Here is a 22,863-nt window from a genome sequence, read left to right as displayed (position 1 = left end):
CACGTGACGAGTCAATGAGGGACGATTAAAACAGTGACTTTCAAACTTTTTAATTCCACCCACATAAAACCTTAAGCAATCCCTTACTAATCAGAGCAGTGATGGCATAGGGAATACTTAAAGTAGTGAGTGGAAAGAAAAAGGTTGAGAACCACTAATCTAGAGTAAATGCCACTAGATACCACTGTAAATTATGGCTTCCATTATTTTGTTGAGTAGACTTAAAGATTGACAGTCATTACCTGATTCAACCTTATCGTTGTGTACAGGGCATATTCACATTGGGAGAATTTCGGCGGAAGAAGATTAAAAAACAACTTGCAAATATATTTGTGATTAACACACGATATGAAGAGTTAATGGGAAAGCATAGGGAAGATTCATGTCAAAGACAGTGAAATGCAACCAATTACAGGTGCCTAATCTTTTATCTGGGATTCTGAACATCGGCAACCTTCGAAAACTGGCACTTTTTTGGTAATGAAAACATCTGGCTGATCCGCTAATCACCGCAACCCTCCTGCCCCTGCCGTCTGTCACCCTCCTCCTCGCCATCCGTCACCCCCATGTGGCATCAGCTGGCGCCGGCTCAATACAAGAGCAATGGTCATCTTCATTACCCATAATCACCCACTCAGCAGAAACCACTCAGCTCCAGCTGCGTGGGGGATTATGGGTAAAGAAGACGGCCATGGGTCCTGCATTGAGACAGCTGCCGCCTGCTTCTCTTCCTCCACTGGGGGCCTGAGAGTCACCTTTCCACCGAGGATTAGAGAGGGCACCCATGGAGGCGGGGACAACAGTTTTATTCTGAAGTTTTACTTTAAATTTAAAAAAAACATGCTGGTGATATCATACTCTTTATTTATCTAAATTAATTTAACACCCCGCACCCCCTGTTTCATGCAATTTTGAAGCATTGCATTTGCTTAAAGGAACCGCCATTTTAAAACGATTCTGAACAACAGCAGGTGCCCGGACCCAACGATCCTGGGTAAAAGGTGAGGCACCTGTCCATAGATTTTTCAAAGATCTATCACAAGAATGATGGGCTGAATTGCCTCATCTGATTCATTGTACATTAAATATTGTTTTGGCACATGTGTTTTTAATTCTGTTAAATTAAACAATGGCTGTAAGTTTTGAGGAAACTTGCAGATTTGTAGAAATTTGGCTGGACACGGGCTATAAAGTTAAAGCACAATTTTGGAGAAGCTCAGCAGGTCAAACATGTAGCAAAGATAAAGATATACGACCAATATTTCGGGCTTAGGCCCTTCATCAAGATAAAAAGATAAAGATACACGACCAATGTTTCGGGCTTGAGCCCTTCATCAAGGTATAAAATTGTAAGTTTGGTTTTGAATGGTTCTAACTTCATGCAGCCAAATGTTAAAACAGTAAGGAAATAGTTTACACTCTCTCCCAGAGTGCGATATTTCCCCAGTCAGCACAAAAAAAAGTTTTTTGTTCACAGCCGAGACTTTCTGTCATATCTGTGCTTAAATAACTTCCAGGTTGAACGGATAATACAGTACATCACAACTGCACTGAGGAGATGGCGGCCACAGCATATTTACATGTGGGGGGGGGGCAGGGACTGGAATTATTTGTGTTTTATATACAGTAAAACCCCTGGTATCCTCCACCTATGAGGATTGGTAGATGCCAGATAAGGGAATTTTCCGGTTGCTTGAGATTGCACGATTAGCAAACCAACAGCGAGGTGCGCCAATTTAGAACTCCGTATTTTTTACCTTTTTATTTTATACAATATTTCTGCCGGTTGCTTGAGGCTGCTATTTGCTTGAATTCTGGATAATAGGGCTTCTACTAGTCGGTGGAGAGTAGAATGGAAGAAACCAACTAAATGATCACTTCATGGGGAAACTTTGAGCAGAGTCCTAAGGGAGCCACAGCCAAGAAAAGGTTGAGAATGGCTGCTCTATTAAACCTCTGTAGGTGCAAAGTATACTAACTAGTTGCATCCCAGTCGGTTTTGGTAATTTGAGTGCCCAGGAATGCTGAAGGCTGCAGAAAATAGCAGACCAAGCGAGCTCCATCATGGGCTCTGACCACCCATCCATTGAAGCATCTATGTGAGGTACCCCATCACCCTGGTCGCAACCTCATGTCGCCTCTACCTTTGAGAAGAAGGTAGCAAACTGAAGTCCAGCACCTCTAGGCTCAAGAACAGTTTATTTTCTGACAGCTAACGGGCTCTTGAACTTCACTTGTGTCCCTAACCATAAAATAATACAAGACTATTGCTAACAGACTAGCAGCAATAGTGTGAGAGTATTTAGAGGTGGTTTGGGAGGAATTGTTAGAGCAGCTTGCATACTAACATTTTAAAACACAGAATATTTGCAGGACTTTTGCAGAGTGCTTTTTGCAAGAGGCCACAAAGTATCAACAGCAACTTGCCTGGGAGAGCATGTGATATTTTCAGGCAGAGGAGAAGAGCTTTGCTCTCAGAGAAGGAGGGTGTGAAACAGAGGAGAAAGACAGAAAACCATTCCAGAGGGTCAAGCTGGCAAACTTTGGAAAGCTGCCTGGTCGAAGGAGAAGACCAACGGTGTGAAAGGTGACCTGAAAGAAAGAGGATCATCTGGAGAACACTGAAGGGGGCAAGTTTCGTCAGGAAGACTGATTGAGAAGGAATCAGTTGCGGATGTCCTGGAAAAGAAATCTCTCTCTGAAAACCAGCAAGAACCCTCCTGAGTGGTAACCATTTGCCTGTTAAGCACCCAAGACTGGTGAACTTTGTTAATGCTAACTTCTGTGCACAGAACAATAATCGCCTGCAACCAGTGAGACTGGACTGTGATCCAAAGAAGTTTTCTAATCTTAAATATACATTACACACATCTGCATTTAGTATTAGAAGGGGAATTAAGTAGTTTGGTAGGTTAAATAATAAGTTAAAATGTAATTGTTTTCTTGTTCAAATATAATTAAAAACTATTTTTGTTTAAGTCACCCTGTGTTGTGGTGCATATCTATTGCTGCTGGTTTTGGGGTCCTCTGGACTCCGTAACAATAGAAATTCACCAATACAATGATACCAATAATTTTTTATCAATAACTATTAATAACATAACATTTCTTATTTAACTCTAAACTTAACTTTAACTTAACCCACTATGTGCAAGGGTGGGTGTGTATAAACCATTACAGTTCAAGTATAATTCTGAAGGGATGATTTTAAAGTTCAGTCAGTTTTGTTTTGAAACTCAGATTATTTAAATTGTTGCTCACCAGCAATTATGGAGAAGGTGTGAGGCATCAGATTCTTAAAACTCACAAATTTCTTGTAGTTTTCAGAAAATTGTTTCTTCATACAAATTATTTCCCACTCTTGCATGGAAGTTTCAGTACTTGTTTTTCTACCACGATGATTTCACAAACCCAGGCAAGGGTGAAATGAAGTGCCCATGTAGAAATGGACACAGTAGAACTGCCTTCTTTTTTCTAAAAGAGCCAGTCAGAAGTGGCCATTCTCTTTCTAAATCCACTTGTTCTGTGTTCTCCTTTGACCAGAAGTAGCACGTAACAATACCTTTATGGTTACTGTATCTTCAATCCCGTCTTAATTACAGGATGGTCAAGCACCTTCTTCAATCCTGTAATATCTACAAGATGGTAAGGCATCTTCTGCTTCAGTTTGAAATTGTGGTATTGGGGTGGTATTAATTCACTTCAACTCAGCAGTCTAGAGAGTTGGAACAACTGACTGGAATTCCACACAGAACATGGAACAGTGAGTAGGAAATTTACAGCTAATTAGTTTTTTCTACATCCTCGTTGAGCAACTCCATTGTCTGAGATTTTTCAATGAACAAACACTTACAGTTGTTTACTAGACTTTGCATCTTTGAAAATAGCTTCTCTCTGAGTGTAACTGTGTGTGTATGTCCCAACCCACAAATAACTTTACTAAAAATATATATTATATAACTAAAGATTAATATTAACACAATTCTGTTGCACTTAAAAAGAGACTAGTCTGCACTATTGCACTATTTCATTTATTGAATTTTTTTTCTTCCATCTTTTATAACTGTGAATATTTATTATCTGTCTTTTATATTTATCATTTTCTCTGTACTGGAATAATTTAATAGATATGATTATTCTTTTAAAAAAACACACACAAAGTATATGTTCTTAAAGATGTAGTGCCTCAAGAAAGCAGCCTCTATCCTCAAGGACTTTCACCACCCAGGCCATGCCCTCTTCACACTGCTACCATCAGGAAGGAGGTACAGAACCCTGAAGACAAACACACATGGGTACAAAAACAGCTTCTTCCCTGCTCCATCAGATTTCTGAACGGACAATGAACCACAGACACGGCCTCACTATTTCCCTTTTTTCGCAGTTTATTTGTTTTTCTTTAATCTTGTGTTTAAAAATTGTAATTATCAAAATTTTCCACATTGTCCTGCACAATACTGCTGCTGCAAAAAAAAACTACGTTTTGTGACATATGTTCATGACAATAAATTTAATTTTGTTTGGCTGCGAGTTGGAATTTTTGTGCATATGTATGTTGTTCTTATGTGTATGACAATAACCATATCATTGTCATGGGCACTGGCAGATGCCATGGATAATGATAATATTATATAATTACCATATATGCCAAGGTATAAGATGACAAACTTTAAAAATGTTACCCCAAAACCATGGATTGACTTGTGTGCCAAGCATAAAATCCGAATCTTAACAGCAGAGTGTCAGTGCTGCCCTGCTCATTGAATAAACCTGGTGTCTTAACACTGAAGTCTCAGCCCTCCCCTGGTCCAAGTATAAAATCCGAAACTTAACAGCAAAGTCTCAGCCCTCCCCTGCCTCAATCCGAACCTTAACAGTGAAGTCTCAGCATTCCCCTGGTCCAAATATAAAATCTGAATCTTAACAGTGAAGTCTCAGCCCTCCCCTGGTCCAAATATAAAATCTGAATCTTAACAGTGAAGTCTCAGTCCTCCCCTGGTCCAAATATAAAACCTGAATCTTAACAGTGAAGTCTCAGCCCTCTCCCTCTCCTGCTCCAAGTATAAAATCAGAACCTTAACAGTGAAGTCTCAGCCATCCCCTGCCCCAAGTATAAAATCCGAACCGTAACAGTGAAATCTCAGCCCTCCGCTGCTCTAAGTATAAATCACGTACCTTAACAGTGAAGTTTCAGCCCTCCCCTGTGGGGTCCATCCACCCAGTCCGACTGATGTTGGCTTGGTACAGGGTTTAAACAACCTGTTAATGGAGTCAATGGTAGTTTATTTTAAAATATGCTTATAAAATCTAAACCAGTGGTTCTCAACCTTTTTCTTTCCACTCACATACCACTTTTAGTATTCCCTATGCCATCAGTGCTCTGTGATTAGCAAGGGACTGCTTAAGGTTGGATGTGGGCGGAAAGAAAAAGTTTGACCACCACTGTTTTAATCGTAGCTCATTGACTTGTTTTGTGGACGGTTTCAGAACTCTAAAGGAAATGGGCCAATGACAATTTTTCTCAAGCAAAATATTTCAGTCACAATTGGGTCTAGAGCAGTGATTCTCAACTTTCCCTTCCCACCCACATCCCACCTTAAACAATCCTTTACTAATCAGAGCACCGATGGCCTAGGGATTACTTAAAGTGGTATGTGAGTGGAAAGATAAAGGTTGAGAAGCACTGATCTAATTGGTAAAAATTAAGCTTTGACTCAACTGCTCTTTCCCGACCCAAATGCGAAGGGAAGGCAATAAGAGAAAAGCCTTTTGGTCCTCTTCATCACTACTGCAAAAGAACTGGTCATGTGATCGCCTGTTGTCCTGTGTTGAAGAGAAAGTAGGAAAAGAACATAGCCCCAAATGCTTGCATTTGCAATGAAAGGAGATCGAACAACCGGGAAGGATCCAAACTTATTGATGGGGTTAAGGAAATATTTAAACCTTTTGTGACAGAAGGTTCAGTGTCAGTCAGAAAAAGGTCAAAGCCAGTGCCAGTAAAATTCTTGAGAGATACGGCAGCAGTTCAGTCACTCGTGCCAGATAGCGTCTTAGATTTTGGGGAGGAAACTGACACAGGTGAGATAAACTTCAATGGACTGCTATCATAGAGTTAGGAGAAACCTGTCAGTGGACAGTTTCTCTATTATTGGGTAATGACTTGGCAGGAAGAAAGGTTGTTCCTGCAGTACAAATGCTAGCCAAGTCTGTCAGTGAGGTGTCCGAGGACTTATTTACCCGGCCTGTGTGATAACCAGGCTGGGTAAATAAATAAGGCGGCGGAAAAAAAAAAGGGGAACCAAAACACAATTGGTAGTGGTTTAGAACAGGTTTTGAGTAAAACTGATCTGGTTCGAACTGATTATCATTAGCCAATCCCAGTCCTGATAATGGATTGAAGGGACCCAACCTGTCATTGTCTAGACAAGAATTGATCATCTGATAAAAGGAGGATCCAGAACTTGCAGAGGTAAGGGATAATGCCCTCTCTGAGGAACAACTAAAGAAGGTGCTGGTAGGATATTATGTTAGGGATGGAGTGCTAATGAGAAAATGAAGATCACCCAATTCTCCTGCCAGTGAAGACTGGGGAGTGGTGCAATAGGTTGTGGTATCTAGAGCTCTCAGAAATGAAATCATGACTTTAGCTCATAGCACCCATTTAATAAGTCACCTTGGGGTAAATAAGATCACCAAACAATTTTATTGGCCGACTGTAAGGAAGGATTTTGCATGTTTTTGTAGGGTCTGTCACATCGGTCAGTTGGTTAGTAAACCCAATCAGGATCCCTCAGTGGCACCATTACCCCCCTTTTAGTGAGCCAAGGTAATTGTGGACTGTGTGGACCCATTGCCTAGAACAAAGGCTGGAAATCATTATTTACTGACAATTATGTGTGCTGCTACAAGGTTTCTAGAGACCATTCCTCTAAGGAATATTAAACCCAAGATGATACGAAGGCTTTGTAAGGTTCATCATCTTAGTTGGCCTGCCCAGGGAAATGCAATCTGATCAGGGGAGTAATTTCATGTCAGGCCTATTTCAACAAGTGATTTACGAGTTGAGGGTTAAACAGGTCGCGTCTTCTGCCTACCGCCCAGAGTGTCAGGGAGCATTGGAAAGGTTTCATTCAACCGTAAAAAATATGATGAGAACTTATTGTTTCAAACACAATAAAGATCGGGATGAAGGAATTCACTTACTTTCATTTTATTTACTTTTACTTTTATTTAGAGAATCAGTTCAAGAATCATTTGGTTTTAGTCCATTTGAGCTAGTTTTCGAACATGAGGCGAGAGGTCCTCTAATGTTACTGAAGGAACAATGGATTAATCAGGATATACTTATGAATTTATTGGATAATGCCTCTAAATTTCAAGGATGATTACAGAAAGAAATGACAAAGGAAATCTGAAAGTCACTTAGCAGAGCATGAAAGTCTGGTATAATCGTAAAGCAAAAGTAAGGAGTTTCAAACCTGGTGACAGGGTGTTAGTACTGTTTCCGACCCAATTGAATCCCCTCATGGCGAGGTTTTCCAGACCATATGAGGTTCATTCTAAAATTAGTGAGGTTACGTATGTATTTAAAATACCAAATTGCAGATGCGAGTCAGGTCTGCCATGTAAATATGATCAAGCTACATTTCAAGCATCGCTAGAGGTGATGGTGATTAAGCAGGAAAGAAGAGACAGACTTCATTTCAAAGGTCATGGGCCACAGAAAATGATGCCTGAGATTGGAGAATTCTATAGTTTTATGGGTGAGAGAGAGCGAGTGACACAGAGAGCACGTGAGAGTGAGCACGAAGGTGCGGGCGGCAAGGGAGTAAACAAGCGAGAGATTGAGATCAGAGGGTTTGGTATCAAAGGGGCGATTCATGGGAAGGGATGTCTGGACGAGGGAGTCTCAGAGGATGTGTTCCCTGCAGATAGTAGAAAGGAGAAGATGAGTCTGGTGGTGGAATCGTGTTGTAGATGGCAGAAATTGTGGAGGACAAGTTGGATGCAGAGGCTGGTGAGGTAGGGAGTTGGTGAATTCTGTGTTGTGCCTTGGGATGAAGGGTGTCTGAACAGATATCTGGAAAATGGAAGACATTATGGGTTAGGGCTGAGTTAAGAGACGCAGAGGGGAAACCAAATTATTTGAAGGAGGAGGACATTTCAGACATTCTGGAATGGTGACCAGATACAACAGAGGCGGAGGAATTGAGGAAAAGTTATATTATCCTTACAGGCACTGGGCGTGTAGAAGCATGGAAGTAGCTGTGGGAGAGGGGTTTATAGAAAATATCTGCCTTTTGTGTCCTGAGGTGGAAGCAGTGTGACAGTATATAGATGTTTTTGGGAGATAAATTGGGGCAGGTTTGTTAGTGTAGGTCACATACAAACATTTAAAAACAGATCTTATTTAAAATACTGGAGTTCTGTTAATGCTTGACATATCCCCAAAAATGTGGCAAGCCTAGAAGACCCCAAAACCCAGCAGCAATATTCACCAAGACAAATGGTTACTTAAACAAAAGTTGCTTTTGATTATCTTTAAACATGAAAACAGAATCACACTTCAACTTATCACTATTGACTTAACCTCATTCTAATTCTAAGTGCTCTTGCATGTAATGTGTGCGTAAGTTCAGAAAAGTTCTTTGGTTCACAGTCCAATCTCACTTCTCATTCCTCCAAATTCACTGGTTGCAGGCAATTCTTATACTGTGAACAGAATTTAACATTGATAAAGTTCACCAGGCTTTGGTGCTTGAAAGGTAAATGGTTACTGCTCAGGAAAGTTCTTGTCATTTTTCAGAGAAAGATTTGTGGTTCCAGGACACCCACAACTGATATACTTACATCGGCCACTTCAGTGTCTTGCCAGAGGAACTTTCCCCCTTGGGGTTCTCCAGATGATAACTTCTTTCTTTCAGGACACCACAGAGTTTCTTTTTGTTTCCCTTATTTCAAGTGAAACATTAGACAGCCAGTCCTCTTTTGCATGAACCACAAAGGCTTTGATCAGGCTAAACTAAGTACTCGCAACCCATCTTCGAAATGGGGTTTTCCACAAGTTTACCAGCTTGTCCTGTTCCAGTCCTAGCTACTACTGCTGACTGTAAAACTATAGAACTGATCTCGCTCTCTGAGAAAAACCTGTCTGACTCTCTGCTTGCAAAACCATAAGACCCTCTTGGAACAGCAAGTTCCACTCCAGACAATCTGTGGCTCCAACAAGTTCTTTCATCTGCTGATTTTAAGTAAACAACAATCCATTAGTGAAGTCTCTTGGCACTCTCCAAAGCTTCTGCAAAGGCTCTGGAGCCGATATGTCTAGCATGAGCAGTATTTTAAATAAGATCGTTTTAAAGTGTTTGTATGTTACCTACACTAACAAACATGCCCCAATTTATCTCCCAAAAACATAACTATATACTGTCACAACAGACAAATCATGAAAGCAGAGAGTGTTGCCAGAAATGGACCAAGTGAATTTGAGGGTGAAAGTTATCAGCAAAGTGACTCAAGTTGAGCTCATCATGGGTTCATGATGCAGTACCTTTATTGTCATCAATGTAGCAAAGGAAGATTTTAGGAACTTTGCCTGTGTGTAGGCTTGTTGCATGGAAGGCAGGAGGAGATTACAAAGAGTATGCAGAGATATCATACAATTCCAATTTTCAATAAAAAAAATAATTTTCTTAAATTTAAATGAAATTTAATTTAAATTAACCTGCAACCTTGGTACAAGTTAATTTAGCTATTAACCTACATGCCCATTATGTTTCAAACAGTGGTAGAAAACCGGAACCCCAGGGAAAACCCACGTAGGCTCAGGGAGAATGTACTACTCCTTACAAACAGCATGGGATTCAAACCCTAGTCCCGATCACTGGTGTTATAAAGGCATTGCACTTTTTCTTTCCAGTTCAGAAAATCTCACACCTGAAAAATGTCTTTAAAAAAAATTAAAACATGCCTTATTTTGCTTCCTGAATTGGACATGTGCTATTTCAGAGTTGCCAGATAAAACAGAGAAATGCTGAGGGGAAAAATACTAACCACCCAAAACAGCTTGTTGTGCAAAAGAGAATTTATTAGATGTCTTTAGATCACACAGAATACATGAAACAAAACTTGTTGTGCCAATGAGAAATCACTAGCTTCAGTGGCACATTTCAACCTTGCTTGGTTTTTTTTAAAACAACATGTCTTGATTGATTTTGCAGCGTCCATATCATGACCCTGTTGTGAACCACGATGGTCGCTTTCGGTTCCTCTCAATTATCCTCTTTCCTTTGTCAGCCTCTGTTGCTTTCTCCCCCAGGTAAAGCACAACTGTCTCTACTGCGGGTGTGTTAAGTGGCCTTCCTTCCTGCACCTTTATCTGTGCACGGATAAGGCCTGTCTCATGTGTAACCTTTTGGTAGCAGAAGGCACACAGCACATGCTTCAGTTTCAAGTGGCCACATTCTTGGCAAACTTCTATGTTGTTCTGAAATAAGAAATTCCCAAAACAAGAAAGGTAAACAAAATTAAAAAAAGATTCATTGCATCTGTCATGCTTAAAAAGTAAACTTAAAACATTGGAACACATTTTACACAAATTTCTGAAATGGTATTTAGAGTTAATGGATAGAAATGGGCAACCCCAACAAGGATGCCTTTTGCTTGCTACCCAGTTTGGAATTTGCTTCAATGAACAATCAACATATTACCAGGAGTATTTAATCACTTTCTTGGCGAACCTCTTGCAGATAACATTTAAGAAATTTGAACTTTGTTTTCAACCCAAGTTAAGGCAGCAGGTTACTCAGAAGCTACCTTGATCTGATAAGCATACGTGATAACATCTGCAGTCTCAATTCATAAGCATTAGGCACAGGAAAGCGCTGAGGCTTAATACAAGCTAAATGTTGTTTTGCTGAGAGGTGAATGGGAAGAGCAAGAGACAACAAATTTTCAGGAGTTGGGATCAATTGTGAACACACTCAGAGAGCATTCTCAAATGAAAGTAGGCATCATAATGACATAAATAATACAACTTCCCAGAGTTCATTGCCTAAAAGGATAGCTGAATCCATTTTAATTGTACGTGAGAAAGAGAATTTACTTGAAGCAACATTTCCAAGGTTCTGGTGAAAGAGCAGGGCAATAGGATAATTGAAAATGACTTTTCAGAGCACGACTTCCTTGACATTGGATTTCCCGTTGTGACATTCTCATGAGATAACACTAGACAACAAAAATTTTTCTTCCTGAACACTTTTGGGTGTATTTTATGGATTTTGGGCCACCAATCATGAAAATCATCTTAAAATTTCCTGTCACGTATTTTTTATAGCTATAATGTATTTTTGTGATTTCCTGTCATTTTTGAGTCTCTTTCAAGCAGACAAAACCATGAAGTGCAGCATGTCGTTGAAAATTCATTTACTGCCTTCACACTCGGACTCCTTCCCTGCTGATCTTGGTGCAGTCAGTGACAAATATGGTGAAAAGTTTCACCAGGACATTTCGACCATGGAAAAGCGGCATCAGGGCTACTGGAACCCATCAATGCTGGCCGACTATAGTTGGACAATGACATGAGAGGCATCAGATGCCGAGTACAAACATAAAAAGCAGCAGCAAAACATTTTAGGACTGTTGAACTCTCGCAATGTGTCAGTATCATTATGCTATTAAACATGCTAAATTCAATAAAAATTAATTCAATGTTTCTCCAACTTCCTACGTGCTTGATGTTGTCTATCACAATCTTTTTTGTTCAGGAAGGTAACTTTTTGAAATAAATTGTTGTCTAGTGTCATTCTGCAAGTGGAAGATGTCTGTGGGGATTTCTGGTGAGAGGGGAAGTGAAGGGGAGAGTTGCAGGTTTAATCATTAATCATTGCCCCAAAAGTTGCTGCCCAATTCCTTTCTTTACAAGTACCTTAACTTTTTCAAGTTTCCTCACGTCCCTTCTTCTGCAGCGGTTAACTTCAATTGTGCGCCGTTTCTTGGGTGCTGCCATCAAGAGGATACTATCGAAAAAGTCAGGGCTGTCATTCTGGTCTTTCTCACAGACTTCTGGGTCAAATTGAGGGAAGGATATCGAAGCATGTACTGCCAATGCAGGAGCTGAAAGCAAAGAAACAGGAAACGTAAACAAATCAGAGTTCGGTGCGGACTAGAAGGGCCTAATGGCCTGTTTCCGTGCTGTAATTGTTATGTTATGTTATATTGTTGTTTTGCTGAGAGGTGAATGGGAAGAGCAAGAGACAACAAATTTTCAGGAGTTGGGATCAATTGTGAACACACTCAGAGAGCATTCTCAAATGAAAGTAGGCATCATAATGACATAATGACATAAATGGAAGCTATTTGTTCATGACAGGAAGCTGTCAGAAGGAAGACCTACATACTGTATCTAATAGCACCTTTGTGATCTCACAATATCTAAGGAATCTCACAATATCTAAGGAAGTACAGTTGGTGTGCATCAATTATTGTAATATCAGAAATAAAGGTTACCTTTTGACAAAAGGGCTCCAGATTTGAAATCCTGTTTCTCTCCAAAACACAGAAATGCTGGAGAAACTCAGCTGGTTCTGCAGCGTCCATTGGTTTTCAGCAAAGATTTTTCATGCTTATTCAGAATTAGACTATTTATTGTCATAACAAGGCATGAAACCCGGTGTTTTTGAAGCAGCATCAGAGAGCAAACATTCAGATTATAACCATCTGACATTACCATATAAAACAAGTAGTGCATGAAAAGTCAAGCAGTGTCTCTGATGGCAGCAGGGAAGAAGCTGTCCTTGCGCCGCTGAGTGCTCAAATTCAGGCTCCTGTACCTTTCCCCTGATGGTAGCAGAGTGAAGAGGGCATGGCCTGGGTGAAGGGGGTCTTTGAGGATAGAGGTTGCTTTTTTAAGACACTGCCTCATGTAGATGTCCTCGATGGAGTTAAGCTGGTGCCTGTGATGTCACAGGCTGAAGTAACAACCCTGTAGAGTTTGTTCTTGCAACCAGCCAGAATGCTCTCCACGGTACATCTGTAAACGTTTATGAAAGACTTCAGTGACATATCGAATCACTTCAGACACCTCACAAAGTATAGCCACTAGCAAGCCTTCTTCACGATTACATCAATGTGGAGGCTCCAGGACAGATCCTCGGAGATGATGACACCCAGAAATTTGAAGTTCTGGACCCTCTTCACTACTGAGCCCTCGATGAGAAATGTGTCATATTTCCAACTTCCTCTTGAAGTCCACAATCATCTCCTTGGTTTTGCTGACGTTGAGTGCTAGGTTGTTGTCATTACACCATTTGACGAGCTATCTATCTCCCCCCTGTACGCTTCCTCATTGCAGTTTGCGATTTTAAAAATTATTTTATTAATATTTTCCTATCAATGTGAAATTCATCAATTACATAAAATAAATAATTTTATGTTGATTTTGGGTAAAAAAAAACAATAAAAAAAAGGACAAGCCCTAACCCTCTCCCCCAACCCTAGAAAAAAAGGAGAGTCAATAGAATTGAAGAGAGAAAAGAGACAAAAAGAAAAATGTTTCATTGGATTCATCAATCTTCTCCCAAGGAACAAATTATCCTGACTTACCCAGAATCCCATGTGGTTCAAAGATACAGGGACCAAGGGCAGGGGTGGTGGCGTAATTAAGAATCCAAACCTACGTGTTGAAGATATGGACTCCAAATTTTTTTTACAAACTCATTGTATTTTTTCCTCAGGTTATAAGTAATTTTCTCCAGGGGAATACAAGCATATATTTGTGCTTGCCAACGATTCATATCTAGATAGGAATCAGATTCTGCCATGCATTTCCTGTTCACTGCGATTTTACAAATTCTAATTGGTATTTCGACAGCCTCAAATTCAGAGAAATTCACAATTTCAGTGGCCACTAAATGGTATACAATATTTAGGGATAAAGGTAGATAGTAACTTAGAATTTATTTAAGTTGAACCATCTTCCCTCACTTAAGAGAATCGAGGAAAACTTTGGTAAATGGATGAATCTCCCCAATAACTCTTGTTGGCCCAATATCTTTTCCAGACATTACTGATTCCATTATCTCAGCAGATTTTTCAACACTTAAGCAAAAGCATCAGGAAATTCCTCTGGAAGGGTAGGACACCTGGAGTCTCTATGATTAAATTATAATGGGATTAAAAGATGGGAGATTTGAAGCTCTCAGGCTTCAAGAAATGTAATTGGGCAGCCCAAATGAAGTTTGCCACCTCCCTCTTTGACGAAGGAGCCAAGCCTTCTTGGGCAAAAAAAGAGCTGCCTAAGGTTAAAGAGAGGATAGCAGAAGATTTTATATATATATATATATATATATATATATATAAAAATGGAATTCAAAATTAATTTTGGGTTTAAAAGAACCCCCTTATTAAAACATATAATTAATATTTGGAATAAATGATCGTCAGGACTAAAGGAGGCCCATCTCCTAAAATGTCTCTAGCTCAAAATAGGTTTATTCCTTTCAGAATGGACAATAAAATCCTGGACACCTGGTCCTAAAAAGAGATCAGGTGTATCAAGGATTGTTATGAGCAGGGAAATTAATACCATTTGATCAATTAAAAACCAAATATGGCAAAACTAAGATCTTATTTAAGGGACAAATTGGGCCCAATGATAACCTTACTGCAGTGTGGTGAATCAAAGACCCTGGTTCGAAAGGGGATGACAAAGAAATTTATTTCAAAAGTGTTATTTCTTACTTCAAATGGGTACCCTGAAAAAGGGGTTACATAAATCTAGACAAAGATGGGAGACAAATTTGTGTACGTGATTGAGAAAAAAAGCTGGCCCGACTTACATCAGGACTGCATGACCAATGCTATTAACATAAGGTATAGATTGACACTATTCTTTGCAACCAACTACATCTTATGCCTCAAAAATTACACAAATTAAAATCAGAAATATCAGATTAATATTTTAGATGTGGCAAAGAAACAGGAACCTTTTTGCATTCAACCTGGTTATGTTCCAAGGTGAGGCCTTTCTGGGAAGATCTGGGAAATCTTCTAGAACAAATCACTAGGATTTGATTAATACTGATACTAGAATTGTTTGTATTGGAAAATATAGCAGATATAGCAGACCTAAAATGAGGCTGTCGAAACAGCGTTTGTAATTCTGCCAACAACTGTGGTGTCATTGGGAAACTAGCAGACAGCATTGGGATTGTGCCTGGCCACACAGTCATGGGTGTATAATGAGTAGAGCAGTGGGCTAAGCCATGCATCCTTGGGGTGGGCCTGTGTTGATAATCAGTGAGGCGGAAACGTTTCCAATTCGTACCGACTGTGATCTTTCGATGAGAAAGTCGAGGATCCAGTTGCATTGAGGGAATAATGGTGTTGAAAGCCGAGCTGTGGTCAATGAAGAACAGCTGTATGAATGAATTGCTGTTTTCGAGGTGATCCAGAGCTGAGTGGAGAGCTAGGTAGTTTTTGATTTTTTACTCCCTGCTTTTTATTTATACCCTGAAGAAGGGCTCAGGCCCAAAACGTCAGTAATATAACTTTACCTCTTCTGGACGCTGCAGGAATAGCTGAGTTTCTCCAGGCTTTCTATGTTTTGACTGTAATCATAGCATTTGCACATTTTTGTACTTCACTCTTGTTTTTATTTCCACAGATGCTGTATTATCTATTGAGATTTTCCAGCATGTGGTTTTTATTTCAGGCTATCTTTTTTTTCCCCAAGACAGTCTCAAGACCAGACAATATTTAAAACCACCCTGCTATAAACTTTTCTTGACCTTGAAAGGCAGGCAAGTTAACAACAGCACTCTCAAAATTCTAAGAACACAATCAGTAAAAATCAGAGTTTGGTGGCCAATATTTGATTTCTAAAGTTTGGTAATTTACCAGATGTCTTAAGCAGGTCAGAAATTAGGAAGTGATGGAAATGGGTGGGTCTGCAGTTTTAAAGAATGATTGAAGTAGCTATTCTTAAAGTAGACTTTCATGGCATTGGAAGCCTCTCCTCAAGAACTAGTCTGTTAATAAGAGTATAGGAAATACTGCAACACTCAGGTCAGGAGACACCAATAGAGAGAGAGAGGGGTAGACAAGAAAATCTGCAGATGCTGGGGTCTCGTGCAATACACAAAAGTGCTGGAGAAACTCAGGAGCATCCAGAAGAAGTGAGAACCAGTCAATATGTTGGGCGTGAGCCCTTTGTCGAGAATGTAGTGGGAGAAAAAGTCACGATGACCTTGAAAACTTGGAAGCAAGAAGACTTTCACATCCAGAGGAGGTTGGGGGGGTGGGGGGTGAACCACCAAGGGAACACAGAAAAATAGGAGCAAAAGTTGAGCTACTTGGTCTGTCAGGCCTAGCTTATCAATCAAATATTACAGCCGATGTGCACAAGCCCTTCAAATCCTTTATAGAGCCAGTTCACCACAGCCCTCGGTTCCCAGATGTCTTTAGTCACTTTTATACAGCAAAGCTGGCTTGAATGTTCACACAGAGGCAAAAAAAAAAGCCGGCTTCCCAAGTCATTTCACACTGCAAGCCAGCTTCCCAAAGCAAGAGGCGGGAAGTGTATTGCAGTAGCATCGGCGTCAACTGCGATGTAAAACATACGTGCCCAGAAGTGTCATTGCTGTGCACTCAAATTGGCAGCGGAACAACATATGCATTTGATAGCAGTGTACATTCTATGTAGTCTTAGAATTCAATCAAAGCTTTTGAATGTTGTAACCAAATCATTAAGCAAGTACATTGCTATGATGAAGTCGCTACAATTTGAATTACCTCACACGCTCACAACGTCATCACAGTGTTAACAGCCCTTCCCGTTTCAACTCGGCAACACGGGTCGACCGTTTTAGATAGATTCCGCAATGCTATCCCCATTGGAAGATCGAAGATGAGCAAGTCTGGACCAATCAATCTACCTTCGATTTAAATAAAAAGAGCATGAAAGATTCAAAAGAGAGAGAGAAAGAAGGGGGTTCCGAATGAAAGAGAGAGAGACAGAGGGAGGGAGAGACAGGGGTTAAAATGAGCGAGGGAGAGAGAGATGGGGGTTCGAATGAGAGGGAGGGAGAATCCGCATTTTAAAATAGGTCACTGAGTCCCGCGGGTGACAATGACCAGCAAATGCAAATCTATTGGAAATGTCTGTACCTATAGTATAAATTGGTTTTGCAAGCTAAACCCATAAATGTTACAATAGGAACACTCAATTCCTTAAAATACTTCTGAATTTTAACTCTGGAACTTCAGAAATCACAATGGAAACTTAAGGAATAGGATTATGCAATAATTTGTCAATCCTCACCATGTGCTTTACACTTTGCTCCCAGGTGCTTTTCAGCGAAAGCCCTCAGCAATGTACATGAACCCTCAAATCCGACTAATAATTTTAGTGCAGGATTGGGAAGATGCTCCCCTTCTGACTGGAGGTCCGTCACCCAAGAGATTTAAAAGTGGGAGCAAAATCGGCGACTTGGTCAAATTTATTTTTAACCCAAAATCACAAAAGAAATCGGATCTTTATCATATCCCTGATTGTGGAACCATTCTGTGCATAAATTTGCAGTCAGTTTTCCATCAGGCAACTTGGGACCCAATGAGGACTTCAGTGGTGCAATGCATTCAAATTTCACTTAAAACTTTTCTTGTAGCCCTTATGAGGCAACTGATTATATTAAAGGGCAAGGAATTAGAGGAGCAGCGAATCAATGACAAAAAAAAATCAACTAAATATTCCAGAAAAACAAAAGGTGATTGTCAAAAACTAATGATTTACTGAGAAACACAAAAATGCTAGAGGAACTCAGCAGTTGACGCTGAACAGCAGACAAGAAGGGCTCAGACCAGACTTTAGTTTTTGACCTTTAACTCCTATGGACACTAACCTGCTGAGCTTCTCCAGCACTTTGGTGTTTTTAATATAATCACAGCCTCTGCAGACTTTCATGTTTCACTTAAGATACTTGGAAAGCTTTTCTAAAGTCTTCAGTAAATAATTGTAAACCCAAGTATAATGCATGAACTAAATTAATATTAGGAACTATAAAACTATCTTAAGCAGCAACTATAATATAGGAATGACACACATGGTAAATTTAACAACAATTTCCTCCGCTGAAGCATTTTGCATCCCCATCCTAAATCTGAACAAACAATTCAATGGAATCCATAACATTTCTCTTAAAAGCTGAAAGAACTATTGTTACTTTTCCTTCCTTTACTCCTGAAATTATTATAATTCGCAATGAGTTTATTTTACACTCGAGTAAAAAAATAATTGATGTGACATATACTGATTTTGTTTTAATATTGGTGAACAAGAATTCTGCAGATGCTGGGGTCTGGTGTAGTAGACAAAAGTGCTGGAGAGCTCTGTGTCGATGGAAAGCGCTAGGCAGGTGACATTGCAGGTATATCAAAAGTCAGGCAGATGCCTGAATAAAATGGGAGGGTGAAAAAGAGAAAGGAGCTGAGAGGTGATGGGGATGGGGCTGAGAAAGATGCTCTCTGATAGGAGAAAGGAAGAGACTGAGGAGCTCCAGGAAAGGAGTCAGTGGGAAAAACGTGGGAGGGATTAATGGAAACTGGAGATGTTAGTATTGATGCTGTCTGGTTGGAGATAGCGGAGATAGAAATCAGGGCGTTGTTCTCCAATTTATGTTGTTATTTTGTTCTAAAATTTTAGCAAGTGTTTTGATGCCAGGCAAATTGAGGATTTTAGAGTCCCTACATTCAGTGCACGTTAAGAATCATGATACACAAGAGGAAGCAGAAGCAATAGCAATTTCTTAAAGATTTTAACAGGCCAAGTCAGCGCTACGAGTCCATGCCACCCAACTTCCATGCATTTATCTACTCCCTGGTACGTTTTTGAAGGGTGGGAAGAAACCAGTGAGAGAATTTGTGGACAATTTTATTATTATTTTGTGGCATGGTAAAGGATCCCGGGACTTATTATTGTAGAAGTTGGCCAAAGTAGAATTACTTCTTTCGGTTTCCAAAGAAGTAATTAGGACTCATTTCCCCAGAAATGATGTCACGTAAATCAGTTATAATGCTTTTTTTTATTAATGAGGGAGTACAGAACTGCCACATTCCACATCTGAGACATTAACTGTTACAGTCCTGAATGAGTGACTGAAGCTAAGAAGTGATTAAAAACTTTGAGAGTTACGGTAGAGTGATCAATGCAATTTCATCAACAAATGTGAAAGCCGTTTCCAATTAGTGAGAACATGCAAGACCACATGTAGGCATTGATAATATTCACCATATAAGCAGACCCATTTCTGCATGAACTTTGAGAAAGGAATCAGCACTGGAGGAAAGTCACTGACTTTACATTGTGCCCCCTTTCTCCCACTGGTGTTATTGCATTGAAGTATTAAAATGGTTTATATTTTAAACTGGTTTCTGTGGTTCTCTGCTGTGTTCTTTATTCACAGATAAATTTATGGGACGAGCAAACTTTTACACCAGAGACTCCCGGGGAAATCCACGCAAACACGGAGAGAACATACAAATTCAGGTCCAATCCCAATCGCTGGCACTGTAAAGGCGTCATGATCAAAAGTGTTTCTATTCCTTTGGTATTATCCTAGATCAGTATTTATGGATCTTTCTAAAGATTGACAATAATTGAGAGAACTAAAATTTTCTTAGGAGGAATGGAAAGACTGACAGGTGTGGAAAAAAAGGCTGGAATTCCTACTTATTGAAAGCAATAAGCTTGATCTCTCCGTGGTTCCAGCATCCTCCATGGCAGATTGCAGTAACTTCAATCATAAATGACTAAAGTTTCTTAAATGTAAAAACCATAACCACAAGTATTCTGAGGAAATTTCAATCAGCTCTGTATATTTCATTTTGTAATTAAAAATGATCAGCATAGATCAACCATCCTGAAGCATTAATTGAGGAGGCAGAGATTAAGTAGCATGTATAAGGGAGCTTCTAATGTATTCCTGTTGCTCAAAAGCACTTTACAAAATAAGCAAGTGCTTTTGAAATTTAATTGCAATTGTACATCACCTCATCCCAAAATGTTAATATCATAATAATAAATGTGTGTGATATTCACAGAGGGTACAAAAGGAAAACACCTGACCAATGCACCACTCCTTCAGTTCTGCACATGTGTTAAACTAAATTTTTGAGGTCAGTGGAGTGACTCTTAAATGGATATTCTTTTCACTCAATGGGGCAGGTGCTACTAACTGAGCCACATCTGTCCAGGGGAAATAGATCAGCCACAAATCTGAAGGGTTTTTGAGACAGTAAATTAGAGTTTCTCCAATCAAGTAAATTATCCATGTCCCCAGCTGTAGACCCCTGTTCCACTCCACAGTCTTGAGCACAACATCGAGGTTGACAATGAGGTGAAGTACAAAGGCATTGCATTAATAGCAGGTGCAATTATTCAGAGCTAATATTAAATTTCAGAATGGATATACGAGTCAGCACAAAGGGCCCAGTCTGTGCTGTATTGTTCTCTGTTAAATGAAAGCCTACATATGGTAAATGTATTATGGCACTATTCAACAAAGAGCAGACCCTATCTAATGCCTCTCTGTAAAACTGTATTTTAAAGTGCCAGGTCATTCTTATATTTCCGTTATAGAATTGCTTTGAGCAAATTGCCCTTTGCTTTCCTTATAATTGGCTTTGAAATGTTTTAGGACATCTTAAGGCCAAGAAAGCTATCAGTACATTTTTTATTTTGCCCTCACACAGGAGCAAAGAGCACGAGGCTGGGTCACAGTCATCTTGCTGCATGGGTAAAATACAGAGGCTGCTGAAGCACCTGTTATGCTTATCTATTCCTCCATAATAGTAACCAAGCAGATTGTGGTTGTGGACTCAGAAGCTCTATGAACTTTCTGCTCCATTAGAGAATAATGCACAAATATTATGAGAACACCCATCTTGTAATGTACATTTTTCCACAGCACCTTGGCCCACAACAAATCACAGGTTTTTTTTATTGAAACAAATCTCCATGCCTTTGTAGCATTAAAATCAAGAATCTAAGTGTAGAGAACACTTATCCAAATGAGAGGAGTTCTTCAGAGAAGAATTCTTCTAAACCATCAGATATGATGATAAACTTAGAACCCAACAGGTAGTGTACAACCAACCAAATTATATAAATGGAACACAAGGAATCTCTTCAAGAAATATCTCTCAGCGGGTGTTTGATCTAGAATACAGATGCTTTCAACAATATTCTGGATATTATTCATCCTTCAATCCTTTTGTGACAATTTATTGTGCATTAATTGACTGTCATAGAAATTCCCAGTTAGCTGACATCTCCAAAAGCATGACATAACTATCATCTCTATGGCAATTTAGGTCAGATAAACACTCAGAGAAAGCTATTTCTCCTTGTGGATCAAGATTAAAAAAGAATTCTGTCATTGCATTTTAAAATTCATTGGTAAAGTGTTCTCATCATAAAATGCTCTTCCTGTGACATCAGAACAATGACCCCTTGTGTTCAAATACAGTACAACTCAGATTATCTGAAATTTTAACATTTTTGGATAAATGAGGATATCTGAAACAAATCAGAGATCCTAATATATCTGAAATTTTTTCAGAGCCAAACTGACCTCAAAGGTTGAAAAATAAATTCACCCGACATGAAATTAGAAGAATGATTGTCCTTGTTTCAGTCATCTCCTTCCCTTCTCTCTTCCCACTTCTTCTTCACCTTCCCCTATTGAATTTTCTCTCAAACTGCGCCCCACTGTCTCCCAGCTGTAAGCAGTCGGAAGAATCCCTTGTACCGACATCATCAGAGTGCAGCCTACCGGGCAGGAGTGGGACATCGAACTCAGTGGCATTCCCTCCCCTCCTACCTCGACCCAGTGGATATCCCTGATACAGACTTCGAACACTCCCCTTGGCCTACAACCACACTCGCACACCTGACTCCCCAGTGTGCTGTAGGTCCAGCAGGGGACGATTCGAAGTCTGGACTCTGGTCTCGGTAGCTCCAGTAACCAGGGAGACGGTGACTTGCCAGTGAGTGTTCCACCAGCCTGGGAAGCCTCCCTGGGGATCAGCGGTAGTGGTGCAAATGTGTCAGGGATTAGCTGCAGTGGGAGGTCTTAATGATTGGCACTTTTTTTTTTGCTGAGAATTAAACATTATTTTAATGCTTAAAAAGCCTTCCCTTGTTGTTCATTGTTGTTTAAACATTGATACAAGTGATTTGCTGTTGCTACTGGGCTGCTTTTAAAAAAAAAGACCAATTCTCTTAAAACAAAATGTTTATCTAACATTATCCTGACATTTTCGGATAATCGGAGTTGTACTGTAGTTCAAAAACATCTCTCGGTTATCCACAATTTACAAGTACTTTCTTGGAAAATACACTAGCTCACATATGTCAAACTCTGGCCCGCGGGCCATATAATTATATTTGGCCCGAAAGATCATTTAAAAAATGTATTAGAGGTGGCCCGCCCTGCAGTGAGAGCCGATGCTGTTTTTTGGTAATGTCACCCCCACCATCCTCCCCCTTCATTGCACATCCTTCCCCACCCCCTAACTATCCCCTCTCCCCTAAAACCACTCCCCTTAAAAGATGGCCAGAATATTCTCAAAAAGGAATCCAGAATGGTAAAGTTCCACAAACCTTCTGCTGGGAATCCTAACAACACCCGGGCATCAGATCCACGGGACGCGGAGGGAGCAGGAGTGTTGCAGGTTGACCGTGCAAACTTTGAGAACGGGGAAAACAAAATTGTAACACGAGAAGTCTGTCGATGTCATCAGCCGGCAAGCCAGTTGGAAGGCTCCCTGCACAACCAGTCACTTCTCCCACCTGTCGAGTGGTGC

The 22,863-nt window shown here is 40.0% G+C and overlaps 1 protein-coding gene across 1 annotated transcript in view; it reads right to left on the bottom strand.

The window, feature by feature from the left end:
• Positions 1-10,066: 10,066 nt before the first annotated feature.
• mrpl32 (mitochondrial ribosomal protein L32) overlaps positions 10,067-22,863 on the bottom strand; it is a 29,550-nt gene continuing 16,753 nt past the window's right edge. Inside the window, exons 2-3 of the mRNA XM_069907297.1 lie at positions 11,927-12,114; positions 10,067-10,486 (exon numbers count right to left, since the gene is read on the bottom strand). Coding sequence (XP_069763398.1) covers positions 10,229-10,486; positions 11,927-12,114 — 446 coding nt within the window. The 3' untranslated portion in view covers positions 10,067-10,228. The remainder of the gene's footprint in view (positions 10,487-11,926; positions 12,115-22,863) is intronic.

This window comes from Narcine bancroftii, chromosome 1 (genome assembly GCF_036971445.1).
Source record: "Narcine bancroftii isolate sNarBan1 chromosome 1, sNarBan1.hap1, whole genome shotgun sequence".
In the NCBI taxonomy this organism is placed as follows: Eukaryota; Metazoa; Chordata; class Chondrichthyes; order Torpediniformes; family Narcinidae; genus Narcine; species Narcine bancroftii.
This window is presented reverse-complemented; position numbering and strand designations above follow the sequence as displayed.